The sequence below is a fragment of the Pithys albifrons genome, chromosome 19 (assembly GCF_047495875.1).
Source record: "Pithys albifrons albifrons isolate INPA30051 chromosome 19, PitAlb_v1, whole genome shotgun sequence".
Lineage (NCBI taxonomy): Eukaryota > Metazoa > Chordata > Aves > Passeriformes > Thamnophilidae > Pithys > Pithys albifrons.
The window spans coordinates 3,117,828-3,135,782 of NC_092476.1; the positions used below are offsets into that span (position 1 = coordinate 3,117,828).

The following is a 17,955-nucleotide window of genomic DNA, read 5'->3' on the forward strand; positions in this document are numbered from 1 at the left end:
TCTGCCCCTGAAAGCACAGGAGCTGGAGCTTTGTTGGCCCTGGCAGAGCATCAGGGAAGTTAATTCAACCCAGCAACAGAGACTTCAGAGCAGAGATAAAGAGGAAGTTGTCTCTCCTTATCCCTCAGTGCTCAGAGAAAGAGCCCAGTATCTACAAGAGAACATCAGACACAGGGCTGTGAACAGAAATCCCCTGGAGCAGGAGCAGTCCACGGTCAGAGCAACGTTTCTGTCTGCAGAAACACTTCATACAGGGCAGAGGAGAGAGAAAACACTACAAAGAGGTTTCAAAACTGGCTGGTCCATGTCCTTTTACCCCTACATGAAACACAGAGTCTGTGTTGCTCCCAGGGTTCCCCCAAGAGCAGTTCTGCAGCTCTGGAGGTGGCAGGAACAGCCTCTCAGTGCAGCCAGGAGGTCCTCACCTGCCTGGGCTCCCTCTCCAGCCTCAGGCAGGACACCTGCTCAGCTCCAGCATCACATCCCACCTCCACCCTCAACTGGCCACAGTCCCTCTTGCCAAAGTGCTGGGGCAGGAGACGGTTCCTCCTCCAGCTCCTGCATGGACTCTCCACAAAGCCACCAAGCACACACTCCACTAGTGCTTTCCCTGGGAAAGAGGGAAGGAGACATTGCTTGTGTTGTTAAACCCTTTCAGGTAAAGATAAGGTGGAGACACAGCTGGTCATGCTGTTGGTCAAGCAATGGCAAAGCTGCCCAGCTGGGAAAAGGGAAACTCAGGGGGACTCCAGTGCCACAAAGGGCCTCCTCATTGTCCTGCCCCCCAGACACTGCAGCACCAGAGAAAAAAAATCCCCTCTCCTGCCCTGAGCACAGCAAAGTGAAACAGCTGAGGGAAAAGCAAATGTTTGCAGGACTTCTGCTTCCTGAGCCACACCTCAGGCACACAGGGATGACTCAGTGCTCCTGGCAGGGGACGTGGTGGCCACAGCAAGGACAGCACCTGGCCAGGAACGCCTGACCCGATGGGGTTTGTGGATAAATGATGGAACAACAACCCACTACAACAGCCAAGGGGAATTATTCTTGGCATTATCAGCTCACAGGAAAGCTTCCAACTGAGTTCCTGTCACACACCACAGCATCCAGGAGCCACCTGCACAGCCAGAACCCTGGGAAGATGAACTTTCCAACCAGAGCAGCTCTCAGGTGCACTCCAGCACCTGAAATGTGGAGTTCAACAGTTGAACTTGATTATCTTAGAGATGTTGTTCAACTTTAACGATTCTACAAGGCACACAAAGGTGATTTAACGAGTCTTGATGAGCCTACACCTGCCCCCCTCACCTGGGCAGGGGCAGCTCTGCATTCCCAAGCCCCAACACAACTTCAAGCCACAGTTTCATGTTTTCCTTCAAGACAGAGGGAATAAGCTCCACATTCATTGTGCAGCCTTGATGTAGAGCTGCAGTGTCTTTCTTCCCTCTTCTCCCGAGGGTTTGGAGCATCCACACCCCGCAGGAGACCAAGAAGTGCAAAGCCAGCCATGCACAACAGCCCTGCTGTCCATCTTCATCACTCCCCTGCTCCAGGAGCAGCTCAGAGCCCCAAGGAATGAGAAGAGTTTAACTCAAGAGAGCCAAACCCAGTGTGGGCAGCTCGACATCCTCATGACCCTCCTCATGCCACCTCCACCCTCACCAAGGAGGCACCAGGACATGACAAGACATAACCAGAGCCACAGGAAGCCCTTCCCTGCCCTCAGGCAGTTCTCCAAGGAATGCTGACTCCAGTGGGCAACCAAACCAAGCGTGGAGGGGCTGCAGAGGGGGGCACAGAGAACAGGGACAGAGGGGAGGAGGAGGAGGTTGTACTTACACCTGCAGCAAAGCCCAAGCTCCCATCCAGGATCCGCCTCTGGAAAACAAACACAAAACACACCTTTTAGTCCTGGGAGGAGCAGCAGAGTGTGAGACACCATGGACCACCATCTGCTCCATGATGGGAAAGGGGGACCACAAGGCTGGATAGGGACTTTGGACAAGGGGGAATGGCTTCCCACTGCCAGAGGGCAGGGTTAGATGGGATATTGGGAAGGAATTCAGCTCTCTGAGGCTGGCCCTGGCACAGGTGCCCAGAGAAGCTGTGGCTGCCCCATCCCTGGGAGTGTCCAAGGCCAGGTTGGACAGGGCTTGGAGCAACCTGGGCTGGTGGAAGGTGTCCCTGCCCATGGCAGGGGGTAGAATGAGATGAGCTTTAAGATCCCTTCCAACCCAAACCATTCCATGAGTCTGTGACAGCACCACTTCATCACCATGACCCTACAGAGCATCCCAGCTCCCTCAACCCAGCACTGCCCAGACCAGGCTTGGCCTCTCCAGAGCCCACCCCTGAGGGTGTGAAAAGCTAAACCAGGAGCTCTCCTGCCCTGCATTTCCCCTCCCTCCTTGAAGATTTTGATTCCTCCAATACCTGCCTGCTCTGAACAAACCCACGGCTCTGCCCCATCCCAGCACAAATCCTGCCCACTTCACTCCCAGGGCAGGGGGCTTTTCCTTCCCCATGAAGAAAACTGATGTGCTCCTGCAAAGAGAATCTCAGTGTGCAACCAACTCCTGAATAAATCATCACCAGAGTGAGGCATAAATAATAAATCCACCCGGGTGATTTGGAACATGGCAGTGAGGGAGCCTCTAATTTTGGCTCCACGATGACTTAAAGATCAGCTCCTTGCTCGCTCTGAGCATGGGCTGACCCAAATCCTGCCCTGGAAACGTGGCAGCAAAACCAGGTTACAGGAAGGGAACCTGCTCTTCCAAACACTGTGGCTCCTGGAGCACATACCACCGCCCAGGGGCAGGAATGTGATTTCCTCCTCCTCTTGTGTGCTGAGAAATGAGCTGGATTTTTGTCCCTCTTGCCCCAGGACCGATGCTGAGTTCCTCAAAGTTGGGATGAGGCAGCCCAAGCCCTCTGTGAGCAGGGCCCAGCACTGTATCCCCAATCCTGCTGGTCTCCCAGGGGTAGGGGATGGTCCCCCAGACCCTGCTGGTGTCCCAGGGGTAGGGAATGGTCCCCCAGGTGTGGGGGTGTTCCCCCAGATCCTGCTGGTCTCTCAGGGGTAGGGGATGGTACCCCAGACCCTGCTGGTCTCCCAGGGGTAGGGGATGGTACCCCAGACCCTGCTGGTCTCCCAGGGGTAGGGGATGGTACCCCAGACCCTGCTGGTCTCCCAGGGGTAGGGGATGGTCCCCCAGGTGTGGGGGTGTTCCCCCAGATCCTGCTGGTCTCTCAGGGGTAGGGGATGGTACCCCAGACCCTGCTGGTCTCCCAGGGGTAGGGGATGGTCCCCCAGATCCTGCTGGTCTCCCAGGGGTAGGGGATGGTACCCCAGACCCTGCTGGTCTCCCAGGGGTAGGGGATGGTCCCCCAGACCCTGCTGGTCTCCCGGGGGTAGGGGATGGTCCCCCAGACCCTGCTGGTCTCCCACGGGTAGGGGATGGTCCCCCAGATCCTGCTGGTCTCCCAGGGGTAGGGGTGGCCCCAGGACCCACCTGGGCACTGGAGAACACGAACACCAGCGCCGAGCCCGCCGCCGTCAGCGCCCAGGTGAGCGCCGTGCCCAGCACCGCCTGCAGCACCGGCCCCAGCCCCGGGATCATGCTGACCTGGGAGAGAGGAGAGGCGTCAGGAGAGGCACCTGGGGTTTGGAGATACAGAACAACCCCCCAAATCCCCCCTGGTTCAAGGGAGAGAACCCCCAGCCCCTCCTCACCAACTTAACCATCCTCCTCTGAGCTTCTCCCACTCAGGTGGGGCTTTGCAACTCAATCCAGCAGAGCAGGAGGGACCAAGGAGGGATGGACACACCCCATCCCACCTGGAGCTGCTTTTGGGCTCAGCCCCAGGATTTGGCACCGAGACAGAGCAGAAATGGTGCTCAGAGCTTGCCCTGACCCTGGTGCCACGTCCCACTTGAGGGTGGCACATTTTTGTGCCCAAAGCCCAGGACCTGCCTCCCTGATCCTGGGAATGGGCAAAAAGGGGAACAAATCCCAGGGGGGGGCCACCAGAACACAGCTCAGGAGCCAACGAGGCCAGGGGAGGGCTATCCAAGCACTGGGAATGGCCCAGGGAGCAGCACTGCTATGGAAGTACCAACTACAGGCATAGAAATGTACAAGACTCACAGATATTGACACGTTTGTACACAAATATCTCAAAACACATGCATAGTTAGACACTTAGGTGCAAATACATCAAAACAAACATATACATTTGTATGTAGACAGACGAAAGAACCCCCCGAACCCTTGGTACTCAGAGCCCCCCAAAACCCCCCTAACTGGAGCCCTCTGGAACCCTCAAACCGCCGGTCCCGGGACCCCTCCAGTACCCGGAGCCCCTCTAGAACCCCCAAACCCCCCGTAACTGGAGCCTCCCGGGACCCCCCAAACTCCCCATACCAGCAGCCTCTGGGCCAGTCCCGGGACCCCCATGTCCTGTACCCACACCCATACCCATACCCGGGACCCCCATACCCGCAGCCCCCGAGCCGGTTTCTCGTCCCCCCGAGCCCCCCGTGCCCATTCCCGGGGCTCCCATTACCCGTGCCATACCCGCAACCCCCGGGCCTGTTCCGGGACCCCCCGAACCCCCCATTCCCATACTCGGGACCCCCGTGCCATACCCACAGCCCCCGGTCCCGGTCCGGTCCCCGCCCGGCGCCGCTTCCTGGTGGCCGCACACGTGTCGCCGCCGTGGCCCCGCCCACCTCCGCAGCCGCAGCCAATGGGAGTGTGGCGGGGGCGGGCCACCCGCGGCTCTGCGGTTCGCGCGGGCGCGGCGGCGGCAAAGCGAGGCGGGCGGGCGGCAAAGCGAGACGGGCGGGCGCGAGAAGTTGTCACTGTCACTGTCCCTGTCACTGTCCCGTCACTGTCCCTGACACTGTCACTATCCCTGTCACTGCCTCTGTCACTGCCAGCGCCCCCCAGGCAGAGCTTCCCGCTGAGATCCTTTAAGGCAGCGTCTGCTGTTTGCGCTGGGGTGCCCTGGGAGCGTCCCTTGCTGCCGCCCAGCTCCCAAGCAGCCCCGCTAATTAACAGCCCGACGCGGCTCCTTAATGATGAGCAGCCTGGGGGCACCTCACAGGGGCAAGCAGCCCCCTCTCCATCACTGGCATCCCTCCCTGGCACAGCCCTCGGAGGGTGCTGCATCCCACCTCCAGACGTCACAGCATCCCGGAATCACTGAGGCTGGAAAAGCCCTCCAGGACCATCCCGTCCACTCTGTGCCCGATATCCACCTTGTCCCCCAGCCCAGAGCACTGAGTGTCACCTCCAGGGGTGGGGACTTTGAACCTCCCTGGGCAGCCCCTTCCAAGACCTGACCACACTTTCCATGAGGAAATTCCTCCTGATGTCCAGCCTGGACCTTCCCCAAAGCCTCATCGTGGGGCACACAGCGGCCAAGCCCACGGTCCCTGTGCTGGCAGGAGGGAGAGTGACTCGCAGTGCCAACCATGGAGCCCGGCCAGCCTTGGTGTCCCCACCCCGTGCCATGCCAGGAGGAGCAGGTGGTGGCAGAAGGACACATCCAGCTCGTTTGCAATTGAACCCTCTTTATGAGAGTGTTTATCTTCTCACAGCCTTTGATCAGCCTCCCCTGCCACCGCTGGGAAAGGTCAAGGCCATTTGAAACCTCCCTGGTTTCGGATTTAATCAATCTTGCCCTGTAATTGCTGCATCCCTCATTAGCTCCCCTGGCCAGGCAGATGCAGGGCGAGATGCCACCTGGGAGGGACATGGGGACAGACGAACAGAGCTCCCCCTGCTCCCCCCGGGGATCCCCTGGCAGCTGTGCTGGCAGGGACAGCTGGTGACCCAGCCAGGCTGGCCCTGGAGACACGGCTGACACAGTCTGGGGGTGGCTGGCAGGGATGGCCCTGCCTGGGGACATGTAGGGGGCAATGGGGACAGTGCTGGCAGTGGGCTCTGCGCAGAATCATCACCAAAGTCAACTCTCAGCCCCCTTTCCCAGTGTCATTTTTGTGCAGGGACACATGTCACAGTCCTGCCTGTCCTCTGCAGCTCCCACCTGGCCCCTGCCTGGATGAGACAGGAACCTCTACAAAAAATGGCACAAATTCTTGTGCAATCTCTCATTAAGGTGAATGAGACATCACAAGGGGTGGGCAGCTCCAGGGAAGCCTGGGGCAACCAGGACCCCAAATCCCTTAGGATTTTTTGCCATAAAGCTGCTTACTGATGTCTGGGACAGGTAGAAGGCACAGAGAGGCACATCTAAGCATGGTGTTGCTCCTGGGCATCGACTGGAGATGCCCCAGATGTGCCCCTTGCTGGGCACGGTGCGTGTGTCCCTCTGTCCTTCTGTCCCTGATGGGTCCCCTTCCCGCAGGCTGAGCTCATGGCCAGGCTCTTTCCCAACACAAATCCATCTCTGTCAAGCTGAGGCCACGGCTGGAGCCAGCCTGGACTGCAGGATGAGCAATGAGGACACCCAGGGCCGTCCCAAAGGCAGGGCAGAGGAGCAGCCCAGGCAGGGTCAGGGCTGCCCACCCCGCGAGCTCATGTCACCTCTGAGTCACAAGGCACAAAGGAACAGCTTTGTGCTCCTCCACTGGCTTTGGGCTCAGCACGGGGGACACAAGGGACACGAGGGACCTTCTGCAAGGCTGGGGGACCACAGAGTTCCACCAGCTGCTCCGAGCAGGAGGGAACACCAGCGGATCAGCGTGTGCTGTCACCAGCCCTGACATTTCCAGCTGGAACAAAGCCCGGCTGCCAAATGCAGGCTGTTCTGCCCCGATTTAATAGGAAGGACCCTCCAAAGAGCCAGGCACGGCGGGCAGAGGCGCGGGCAGGAGCCGGGATTGCAGCCCGCGGTTGCCAAAGGCTGCGGTTCAGCGGCACTGCGAGCGGCGGCTCCGCTGCAGCCCGGCCGGCCCCGCAGACAGCGATAAACTCATTACGGAGGCAAATAACGGCAGGGCGAGAAGGGGAGAGGAGGCAGAGGGAGGAAGGAACGGGCTGGAGGGAGGTGTGGCAGGAGCAGCAGTCGGGGCCGGGTGCGGGTTCCCCCGGGAGAGCCCCCGCCCCGCCGGGGCTGCGGGAAGCGCAGGCTCGGAGGGGTCTGGACGCTGCCCTGGGCACAGCTGAAGGCGCCAGCGCCTCTCCCTCCCCATCCATCACCGCTGCAGACGCTGCCCGATTAGATCTGGCAGCCACCAGCCTGGTCCTGCCGCGCCTCGGGGTGAGGGAAGATGGTCCAGACCTGTTTGTCTGGCTAATTAGCAGAAAGCAAAGCGTCCCCCCAGCCCGGGCATCCCTGCAGCAGAGCCTGGCACCCTCCAGCCAGGCAGCAGTACAGCCACCAGAGCCACCCGTGGCTGCTGGGCTGGAGGTGGGAAGGGAAAAGGCAGGGAATGGGCAGTGCCACCCAAAGGACCCATGAGAGACGAACACCACGGTCATCTCTGCTTGTGCTGGCCCTGTCCCCACAGTCATGGGGGCAGGAATGGGTTTGGGCACAGCTGCCCCGGGGGCAGAGGCAGAGCTGCATGGGGTCAGCTCTCCAGGGAGAGATGATCATCTCCAAGAGACGATGAACCTTGAGGACCCTCAGGTTGGCTGCACTCAGAAATAAATTTTTCCCCTCCCAGCAGCAGCTGCCCCCCAGTTCCCCTCCACCATCTCACAGCACAGCCCAGAGAGCTCCAGTTCAACAGTCTCCCTCATTCCTGTAAAAAACTGGAGATCTCTCTGCCTGCCCTCCACAAATCTGGGAGAAAGGCCGGCTCACCCTACCCCTCCATTGGCATCCAAAGCCCAGCTCCTTACAACACTCATTTCCAGGACAGGGGGCAAAAGTGCTGTTTTCCACTGGGACTCTTGCAGAACCCTGAGAATAGATGGCAAAAAACTTGGACAGACTTTAAAAACCTCTCTGTGGTCACGTAACCGCCGTGCCCCTCTCGCATGGGTTATTTTGGCTGTGTGGGAAGGGGCCGTGCCTTTCTCCTCTCTCCAGCCCTGCCAGTAAATTGCTTTTCAGCACAGTGGATGCTTCCCAGGCAAAAGGACAAAGAGGAGTTTATCTGCCAGCACCAAAACAGCTGCTGGGGTACAACTCTCCAAACCAGGGACCACCCAGAGACACAGATGAGACTCTACACTAGGCTTTAATTCAACCCTAAATCTAAACAGAATTAAAAAATTATCTTCAAAAGGCCAAGGACAGATTCCTAACTCAGCCAGCTGTTGCTGCCCCCCCTCCTGGATGGATGTCAGCTCCGATCAGCTCCTCAATACACACCAGCCTATCATTTCATTAGTTTTATGGAGTTTTTAATGAAGATCAGGTCTGGATTTAGCCAAGTGAGATTCACTCAGCTCCCTGACCCCAGAGTGGAAGGGAAGGGCTGGGGGTGGCTGGAGCCCCGATGCTCTGCAGGCAGCCCCAGCCAGCTGGAAGCACCCCGGGGTCCCTGCACTCCCCCTGCCCTGCCCCTCCATCCACCTGGCACAGGGGCAAGACGATGCTCAGCACCATGCTGGGTACTGGGAGAAGCCACTGCCAGTCTGGGCAGTCTCAGTGCCAGGGCGAGGGCAGGGCACAGCTCAGTGACCTGTCATGGCTTGGTGACCACAGGGGCTGCACACCAAGGGCCCCCAGGGGAGGGATGTGGCAACATCACCTGTTGACAGGAGAAATTCAGGAAGGCAGCACTGGAAATGCACACAGTGAGACTGTACCACGCTCTTCCCACTGCTGAGGGAAGGGCACGGTTAGGACATCCCTTCTGGGCACAGGAATCAGCCAAGGGCAGATAAAACAACTGCAAAATGGTCACAAGGCATCAAACTCCTCTCCCGTGCCAGGCTGGCACGCTGTGCTCCCTGCTGCCCACTGCCAGCACTCTGCCTGCACAATGGTGGTCCAGGGGGTAGGTGCAGCCACCCTGCCTGAAGCAGCATCCCAGGGATTGACATTCCTCAGGGAACCCCAAAGGGGAGCACCCCACAGAGATCCAATCCCCCATTCACATCAGCCAAAGCATCTCCATCCCCACCTCCCCTCCTTTCACACTGTTACTGGGATAATAATTTCCACATCATCTACAGCAGAAGAAGCTCTTTCCTGCCTCCTAAAGATTTATGAGGCTGATAATGACTCTCCCGGGTCCTCCAGGACCTGATGTCTTTAGATCTTGAGATGTGCATGGTGAAGTGCAAACGAGACCCTCCCGGCCACAATCAGAATCTTCAACACGGGGGTCTTTGTTCCCAGTCACTCTTAATTTCCTGCTTTCTATTGTCTCTTGGATTAGTGATGGAAAGGAGGACAGGAATAATGATTATTTAATTGCTTTCAAGATCTCAGACAGATCAGAAGAGAGGTTATCTGCCCCAAACCTCTCCTTTTTGGTCTTCCTCCTTCAGTCATCATCACTGGGTCAATGCAGAGGGAGAGGCTGTGGCAGGAGCTGCCCATATTGTGCCAGTCCCCAGAGACCCCAGGTATTTCAGCATCGCCTTCCCACCTCTCCAAGGTGTGAGGAGCAGCAAGGACCTGCCTTGGCTTGTCTTTGGAAGCAAGGTGAAAAAATCCAGGGGTGAAGGCACTCTAAGCGTCCCAGGAGACTTTGGGAGACCTCTTGGGGATCTTCACTGGAGTCACAGTGTGTCCATCATGCTGCCATCACCCTGTCCATCTCCTGGTGGCCCTGGAGACATTAGGAGAAGCTGAGCCTACGGCTGGAACCCAAATGTTGCTTCTACAGCAGGAGCCAGGCAGTGAGGCCATTGGGGAGAAGGAGCCAAGGGGTGCATGGCCCTCTGGGGTGTCTCCACCTGGAAGCCTCATGGATCCAGGCAGGTCCCACCACGCTCTGAGGCAAAGCAGGGGCCCTGCACGTGTCCCTGGGACCCGCTCTGAGCTCCTGGATTGGGCACCCTCTGCCATGCACCACCAGCCTCTGAGAGCAGGCACGAAGCCCCCCAGAGCAGTACCAAGAGCTGCCGGCAGCCGAGGTGCCCGGCCGGGCTCACCAGGCAGGTCTGTGGGCAGGGTGGGCAGAGCAGGAGAGGGAACGCAGGCAGGGTGGGCAGAGCAGGGTGGGAACACAAGGTGGGCATCGCGGGCACGGCAGGGTGGGCAGCACAAGGTGGGCATCGCGGGCACGGCAGGGTGGGCAGCAGAGGGTGGGCAGGGTGGGCAGCACAGGGCGGTGCGGGCTGTCCCCGCCCCGGCCCCGCAGAGCCGCCCCGTGCGGGGCGGGGCGCAGCCGGTGCGCTGGTCCAGCGGCGGAGCCGCGCCGGGAGCGGGTGCGCGGAGCGGTGCGGTGCCGTGCGGTGCCGTGCGGTGCCAGGCGGTGCCGGGCGGTGTGGAGACGAGCGGAGCCCAGCGCGGTGCGGGCGCAGCCGGAGACTCCCCGGTGCCCTCCGGGCCGGGGCGGGCGGCGGCGGCGAGAGCAGGTGAGCGGCGGGACAGCCCCGCGCGGTCCCCCCCGGCAGCGGAGCGATGGGTCTGGGGGTGGGGGCTCCCCCGCCCCGAGCTCGTCGCCCACCGGGGCCGTCCGGGCTCGGGGTGCCGGTCCCGGCTCGGAGGGAAGGGGCTGGCACCCGCAGAACGGCCAGGAGACGGGGTTTTCCAGCAGCGCTCGTGCGCCCGGGCATCAGTTGCACCCACCGGGACACACCGGTTGGATATGGGGAGCCGTAAGAGCTCCGGGATCGCCAGAGCCAGGAGGAGCTGGTGGTGTGTCCAGACAGACCACTCGAGGAGGGGAGCCCCTCTCCTGGGAGCATCTGCCACAGAGCTTGGCAGCAGGATGGGCAGATCCTCCCCAGGAACATCTTCATTTCTATTTACCCTCTGATTTCCAGAATCTTCTCCTCTACCCCCAGAGCAAGAGAGGATGACATCTCTGCTCCTCTGAGCCAGCAGTGCCCAAGGACTGGCAGAGCCATGGAGCCAGACTATGAGCTGCCCAATGCCACTGAGTTCTGGTTCTCCCCAGTTTCCCCCTTTGACAACTTCTCCCTGGAGGCTCCCACCAACGCATCACAGAATGCCACAGGCCACCACTTTGACCTGACCAGCAATGCCATCCTCACCTTCATCTACTTTGTGGTCTGCATCATCGGGCTGTGTGGCAACACGCTGGTGATCTACGTCATCCTCCGCTATGCCAAGATGAAGACCATCACCAACATCTACATCCTCAACCTGGCCATCGCCGACGAGCTGTTCATGCTTGGGCTGCCCTTTCTGGCCATGCAGGTGGCCCTGGTGCACTGGCCCTTTGGCAAAGCCCTCTGCAGAATTGTCATGACGGTGGATGGGATCAACCAGTTCACCAGCATCTTCTGCTTGACGGTTATGAGCATTGACCGGTACCTGGCTGTTGTCCATCCCATAAAATCTGCCAAGTGGAGGCGGCCCAGGACAGCCAAAATGATCAATGTGGCTGTTTGGGGCGTCTCCCTGCTGGTGATCATGCCCATCATGATTTATGCTGGAGTGCAGCACAACCATGGCAGGAGTAGTTGCACCATCATCTGGCCAGGAGAGTCGGGCGCCTGGTACACGGGTTTCATCATCTACGCCTTCATCCTGGGCTTCCTGGTGCCTCTCACCATTATCTGCCTTTGCTACCTGTTCATCATTATCAAAGTCAAGTCCTCGGGCATCAGAGTGGGCTCCTCCAAGAGGAAAAAGTCCGAGAAGAAAGTCACCAGGATGGTCTCCATTGTGGTCGCTGTCTTCATCTTCTGCTGGCTCCCCTTCTACATCTTCAACGTCTCCTCAGTCTCTGTGCTGATTGTGCCCACGCCTGTCCTCAAGGGCATGTTTGACTTCGTGGTGGTCCTCAGCTATGCCAACAGCTGTGCCAACCCCATCCTTTATGCTTTCCTGTCTGACAACTTCAAGAAGAGCTTTCAGAACGTCCTGTGCCTGGTGAAGGTCAGTGGCATGGACGAGGCAGACCGGAGCGACAGCAAGCAGGACAAATCCAGGCTCAACGAGACCACAGAAACCCAGAGGACCCTGCTCAATGGTGACCTGCAGACGAGCATCTGAGAGGACAGTGGGGTTGTCCTTCCTGCACTCTCCTCTCCCCGCTTGCTCCCAACTCAGCAGGGTGGTGGCATGTGCAGAGTCAGGGCAGGAGTGCCAGCTGAGGGAAGGGCAGTGAGCACCCCATGGGCGCTGGGTCCTCGTCTGGGCTCTTCTGGGCTGGTTTTCAAGCACTGGGAAGGATATGGATCAAGAGGAGCTGTCTCACCAGGAAGACAAAGACAACTCGCAGCAACGCAGCACACTTCAACACCAAAGTGCCACCGTGGCCACAAATACCACCGGGGTGGCTCCCCCGGTGTCACCCTCGAGGCTGGTTGGCTTTGGGTCTCTGCCCCTGCACGGGTGGGTGCACATGGACACACAGGGTGACCTCAGGAGAAGCCGAGGCCACGAGTGTGTGACAACACAGAGATGCAGGGACGTGGTGGGAGCTCCCGGCAAGCCCGAATGTGCACCCGCCGTCACCCTCCCGAGGAGACAGGGATGTTGGGGGCTGCATTTTGCTGGGCTATCCGTTACTCCGTTGCCTCCCTGCGCTGTGTGACCGCACTGTTCGCAGCAGCCGCCCTGCCCAGAGGGGACACTCCAGGATGGAGGCGACTTCACTGGAAGCTGCTGTGCCTCCTCGGCAGCCCTTCTGGTCCCATCACGCTCCTACCCTGCCTCCTCCAGCCCTGCCATCTCCCGCTGCAGGAGAGCCCTTTCCTTCCTCCTGCCGTGACGTCACCTGCCCGCAGATTTTTCTCCTCGGATGGAGGATTTGCCTCTTTTCCCTCCCCAGCGGCCGCTGCCCCTCCGGCCGCCCGCATCTACCCGCGGTCGGTCCCTCGCTGCGCCGGCAGCCGCGATCGCTGCTCGAGCAGCCCCGTCAGGACCTCCCGGTGTCAGCCCCTGACGGGTAATCCTTGGAAGTATTTAAGCAGCAGCGACACATCGGGGGTTTGGAGCACCCTGGCACAGGCTTCTGCACCTGGCTGAGATGTGGGTTTGTCCGGCCCCGGCTCGGAGGATCTCTGGGGTGACTCCTGCCCTGCTCCTTCCAGGCAAGTCACGCTGCAGACAGGGGTGATGGAGAGGATGGGGGGCAGGACGTGGAGGGTGCTGGGGACTTGGCCCCTACCCCCATCCGAGCCAAAGGAATCGGGCAGAGCAGACAACAGGACTTCCAGCACCTGGGAATGAAGAGCAGGGCAGCACACACCAGCCCCCCTGGACCCTGCACAGGGGAAGGGGTGGTGGGACTGGCCCATCATCTGCCGTATCTGGCTTCTCAGGACTGTCCTGGAGCGCTGAGCTCTGTCCCTGTCCCTGCCTGCCCTTCCAGCTCTGCACAGCCCGGGGCTCTGGAGCCCTGACCGCCGGCAAAGCCCCTCCTTGGACAGCGCAGCAGGAACACGAGGGAAAGCCCAGGGGAGAGGGAGAAGTGCCGTCTTCCTGCCGGAGCACCCGGAGCAGCCTCTGTGCCAGAGGCCAGATCTGTTCACAGGCTCTTGCTCCAGAGCTGAGCCGTGGGAACGTGGGGCTTTAGGGGGAGAAAACAGCCGGGTCTCACTCACCCTCCCCTTTCCCATCCCACCCGGGTGTCCCCATCGCCAGGGGATGCAGAGCCTTCACCTGGCACTACAATCGATGAGGGAGGTGAGGGTGAGCCTTGCCCACGAGGTGTCACCTGCTTTAGGGTGCCACCTTGCTCAGCCACGTATCCCCAGGCGATGCTCTGAAAGCCCCAGCTCTGGGAGAAGTTTTCCCATGGCTCTGCCCCCCTCCTGCAGCAAGTCCCTGCTTGGGGCATCACATCCTGCTGTGCTACCCCCACCAGCCCCCCAAAAAGTGCTTGGTGTCAGGCTGGATACTTGCTCCCCGGCTCGGTGGGACACAGGGCTCAGGGGTTTTCTTCCAGACAAAGCAGAGCATCAGCAGCATTTATTTGCTTTTAACTATTTCCTGCTCCTCCAAGGAACGTGTGGCTGCATTTAAATGCTTGGGGGCACGGGGTGGGCACCTCCCTATCCCCTCGCTGGGCACTGGGCACATCCCAGCTCCATTGTGGGGAGTGAAGCCGATCCCAGGTTCCCTGCTGATGCTGCAGGAATTAAAGCAGCAGCAGCAGGTCACGGCACAGTGAAATCGGGGCTGGGGATGGCCGGGAGCAGCAGAGCCCCGGGCTGGGATGAGGATCGGTGTCACAGCCGCAGTGATGCGTCAGTGGGGCTGTTGGCATTCCATGCCCGGTGGGCGGTGAAGGAGGTGTCTGTGTGGAAGGCAGGGATGGGATAGGAAAGAGGGAGGGATGTGGAGCCCCCAGCACTCACCTGCAGCGGGGCCAGACCCAGATTTGCCAGTGAGTGACTTGTCTGTCCAGACCCTGCCATCAAAATCCCAGCGGGTGGTGGGAGGAGACACCTGTTCCCAGGTGTGCCCCAAAAGGAGTCCCCAGCAGGAGCCTCCAGCTGGGAGCACCCCCTCTCTGTGCTGGTTTAAGGCTGAAATACAGAAAGCTTGGCTTTCTTGCCCTGGGAAAGACCTGTGCCGAGGTCAGCTTTGTCCTGGCAATCTCCCCAGGCACTGACATTCCTGGCAGCTCAGAGGTCTGATCTGAAATATTTTCCCCTCTTTGTACCCAGTGGCTCTCCTGGGATGGGGATAACAGGGCTGCAGGTGTGGAATGAGGGGCATGGGGCTCTGCCACCAACATCCCAAAGGTGACCAAGGTGGGATGTGGCAGGGTGAGGGCACAAGGTGGCTCCTGGGGGCTGCCAGGACTCCCCACCGCCACCTTTCCACAGATCTACAGGGAAAAAAGGACAGGAGAGAGAAACGTGCCACCTCTGAGTGCACAGGGAGGGACCCAAGAGCTACAGCCCAACACTTGCAGTAAAACCAGCAAAATAAAACCTTCTGCTGGTTCATTGCTGCCTAATAAACATCAGCACTGCTGCTGCTGCTGCCAGTAATGAAGTTTTCCTTCCCAGACACTTGATTTTAGTGGGAACTTGACCTCATATTGAATCTGCTCTGCAAAGCCTCCCAGGGCTGCTGGTGGAGTGCTGAGAAACCTCTGCTGCTTATTGCAGAGCCAACAGACTGAGCCCAACACACGGCCCCGGGCAGGAGGGATTAGTGACAGCTCCACCTGGAGCAGCACGAACAGCGTTAACACAGATGGGAGGTGATGAGAAACACGGACCTGGGTGTTCCATGAGCTCTCCTGGACGCTGGGATCAGGGATCCAGCCCCATCTGTGTGATGGTGCCACCTCACCTGGGGATTTGCAGTGGGTTGTTCCTGCAAGAGACTTCCAGTCCCAGCACCTGCGTGTCCCCCCAAAATCCTGTGGGAAACCAGCTCCCCTTCCCCTCCCCATCGCTGATTTCTGTCTGTGCAGAGAAGGAAGCCCAGTGAGCCTCCGTGGGACTGAGCTGTGGGTGCATCCCTGCTGTCCTGCTTCCTCAGCCCTCGGGAGTGGAGTCTGGTGCTGTGGCTGGGCTGAGCATCGCCCTGGCTGCTTCCACCTGTGCCCCCCTGGCTCTGGGTGCTGTGGTGGACAGTGCTGCCCACTGCTCCATAGCCAAACCTGCTTGGGATGGGCAGGAGAGGCTGAGGCTGGACCTGGAGCCTTCCTGTTGCATCCCTACAGCTCCTCATTTCAGGACCAGCACTGCCTTGGACTTGTTTAAAGTAACAATCTCCTATGAACAGCACAGCTGTGTCTCCAGAGGCCTTCCCAACTCTGGCACAGTGGGAAGAGCCTTGTCTTTGATGGAGACTCCATGGAGAGGTCTCTTCCTTCCCAGACTTGCATCACGGCCACCATCCAGCTCCATCCCAGCAAGGAGAGCTCCCAGGCTTGGATCTGTGGCTCTGCCTCAGAGCAGCTCCACTCTCACATCTTGGGGGGCTTTTCCAGCCCCTGCTGTGAACAAGCCCATTTCAAACTGCTCAGGGAGAGTCTCCATCCACTCCTCCGGGGCTGTTCCAAGGGGGAATTGCCAGCAAGGCATGAGCAGAGGGCACAGCAGATCCCAAACCCACCTTCTCACTGCTGAGTCTGGAATGGGAACTGTTGCTTTCCAGCCCCAGGACATCTCTGCTGTTCCCTGCCTGCCTCCAAATCCCAGCCTCGCACTTGTGCCTCTGGATGGATTTCAGCCCCATTCCCTGCTTGCTCCAGGACCTGGACTGCGAAAAGCCAGGGCAGGAGGAGAGTCAGAGTGTGGGGATCCTGCCTCGAGCCATGTCCTGCCCAGGCGATGCCAAGGGGTGCAAAGCCTGGACACTCCACCCATCCTGCCCCACGCTGCGTGTGCAGGAGGAGGGCTGGGGTGGGGGACTGTACATATCTGTATATAGTGGACTTGCCCAGGGGGTTATTCTGCACATGGACACAGCCCTGCCTTGGCTCCCCCTCACCCTCTCCCTGTGCAGTGGGACTGGTGGCACCGCACAGGAGCCAGAAGGGAGCTCAGAGGCTGCTGCAACACCGACAGGTGATTTCTGCCTCTGCTGAACCCAACAGCCCTTCCCTGCCCAGCAGGGCCACAGCGATCCAGGGTCCCCCCAGCAGGGCACTGCCCACCCCTCTCCATCATCCCCTGTGTCCATAGCTGTGCCCTGTTGTGAGTGGGACACACCAGGAGCGTGTCCCTGCTCCCAGCCCTGCTCTCCTGCCCTGCATCCATTCCTCAGTGTCCTGGGGTGGGACTGAGCCTGCCCGAGGCAAAGGCTCCCACTGCCAGTCCGTGCCATGGGGAGGGGGTTGTGGATGGGGGGAGGGAAGTAAAGGAGTTTTCCTACAGTTCCTGGCTCTGTCTGTGTGTGTGTGTGTTGGAGCAGGATATGACCCAGGCTTGGACACCTCCCTGGGAGAGAATCCCAGAATTGCTGTGGTTGGGAAAACCTGAGCCCCTCAAGTCCAACACTGCCAAGGCCACCACTAGCCCATGTCCCAGGTGCCACATCCACACAGCTCTGAAATCCCTTCAGGGAGGGGGAGTTCACTCTGGGCAGCTGTGCCAGGGCCGGACAGGAAGGAATTTTCCCAATATCCAACCTGAACTCCCCCAGCACAACTTGAGGCTGTTTCCTCTCATCCCATCCCTTGTTCCTTGGAACAAAGTCCGACCCTCCCGGCTCCCCCCTCCTGTCAGGGAGTTCAGAGACTGAGAAGGTCCCCCCTGAACCTCCTTTTCTCCAGGCCGAGCCCCCCCAGCTCCCTCAGGAGTTGTCCAGCCCCTTCCCAGCTCTGTTCCCTTCCCTGGACACCCAAACCAGGCACCATCCCTGGAGTGGGGACAGCAAAGCACCACCCAATTCTTCCCCACGTCCATGTGCACGAAGCATCCCCACAAAGGGTCGCAGAGACCCCCAGAGCAGCTGAGCGGGAGAGGCTTCTCTTACAGGGTGGCAACAGCTCCGGTTGCTTTTGGGGGTGTGTGAAGGGCTGGGGGGTGGATGTGCTGGAGGAACCAGCGCTGTGAGTGCTGAGAGGGGGAAACAGGCGCTGTGAGGAGCCCGGCCCGGCATGAACCACGGGTTTGTCTGCTACAAACAAAAGTTTGTGTCTGAGCAGCTGCACAGCCCAGCGACAGCCACGCTCTCTGTGCAAATAAAACAAATCACTCCACAAAACCATCGGGTTTCTTTCATCCCACTTTGGCTTCCAGCACAAATGGGGTTTAATGGTGCTTGAACACCGCGCTCAGGCCACACCAGCACATCCCGTGGGGCTGAGGGCACCTGACAGGGCATCCCGCTCCGAGCCCCGCCATGGGCAGGCACAGCCCCCGCCAGGCCAGGCCGATCCCCCCTGCCCGTCCCGGGGGGATCTGGGGGAACATCCCGGTGCTGGGAGCGGCGCGGTGTGACCGGGCCCTGCCCAGCCCACAGGGC

At 59.7% G+C, this 17,955-nt stretch overlaps 2 protein-coding genes across 4 annotated transcripts in view; one reads left to right on the forward strand and one right to left on the reverse strand.

The window, feature by feature from the left end:
- Positions 1–4,726, reverse strand: part of SLC39A11 (solute carrier family 39 member 11) — an 82,986-nt gene extending 78,260 nt beyond the window's left edge. For both annotated transcript variants that reach the window (XM_071573773.1, XM_071573772.1), the window contains exons 1-3: positions 4,652–4,726; positions 3,516–3,629; positions 1,840–1,878 (exon numbers count right to left, since the gene is read on the reverse strand). In XM_071573773.1, the coding sequence (XP_071429874.1) occupies positions 1,840–1,878; positions 3,516–3,623 (147 nt within the window). In that variant the 5' untranslated portion in view covers positions 3,624–3,629; positions 4,652–4,726. The remainder of the gene's footprint in view (positions 1–1,839; positions 1,879–3,515; positions 3,630–4,651) is intronic.
- Positions 4,727–10,283: 5,557 nt separating this feature from the next.
- SSTR2 (somatostatin receptor 2) lies at positions 10,284–17,679 on the forward strand. Of its 2 annotated transcripts, XR_011699425.1 has the most exons (3): positions 10,284–10,457; positions 10,869–13,109; positions 15,452–17,679. XR_011699425.1 is itself a non-coding variant. In XM_071573832.1 (2 exons), exon 2 carries the CDS (start codon positions 10,951–10,953, stop codon positions 12,064–12,066), a length of 1,116 nt encoding a protein of 371 aa, XP_071429933.1. In that variant the 5' UTR covers positions 10,284–10,457; positions 10,869–10,950; the 3' UTR covers positions 12,067–17,679. The 2 variants fall into 2 exon arrangements, 1 of the variants encoding a protein (XP_071429933.1); XM_071573832.1 differs by having other exon boundaries at positions 10,869–17,679.
- Positions 17,680–17,955: the final 276 nt, after the last annotated feature.

Excerpts from the sequence above, each read along its gene's own strand:
- SSTR2 (XM_071573832.1), top strand. The coding sequence starts at position 10,951 with ATGGAGCCAGACTATGAGCTGCCCAATGCCACTGAGTTCTGGTTCTCC.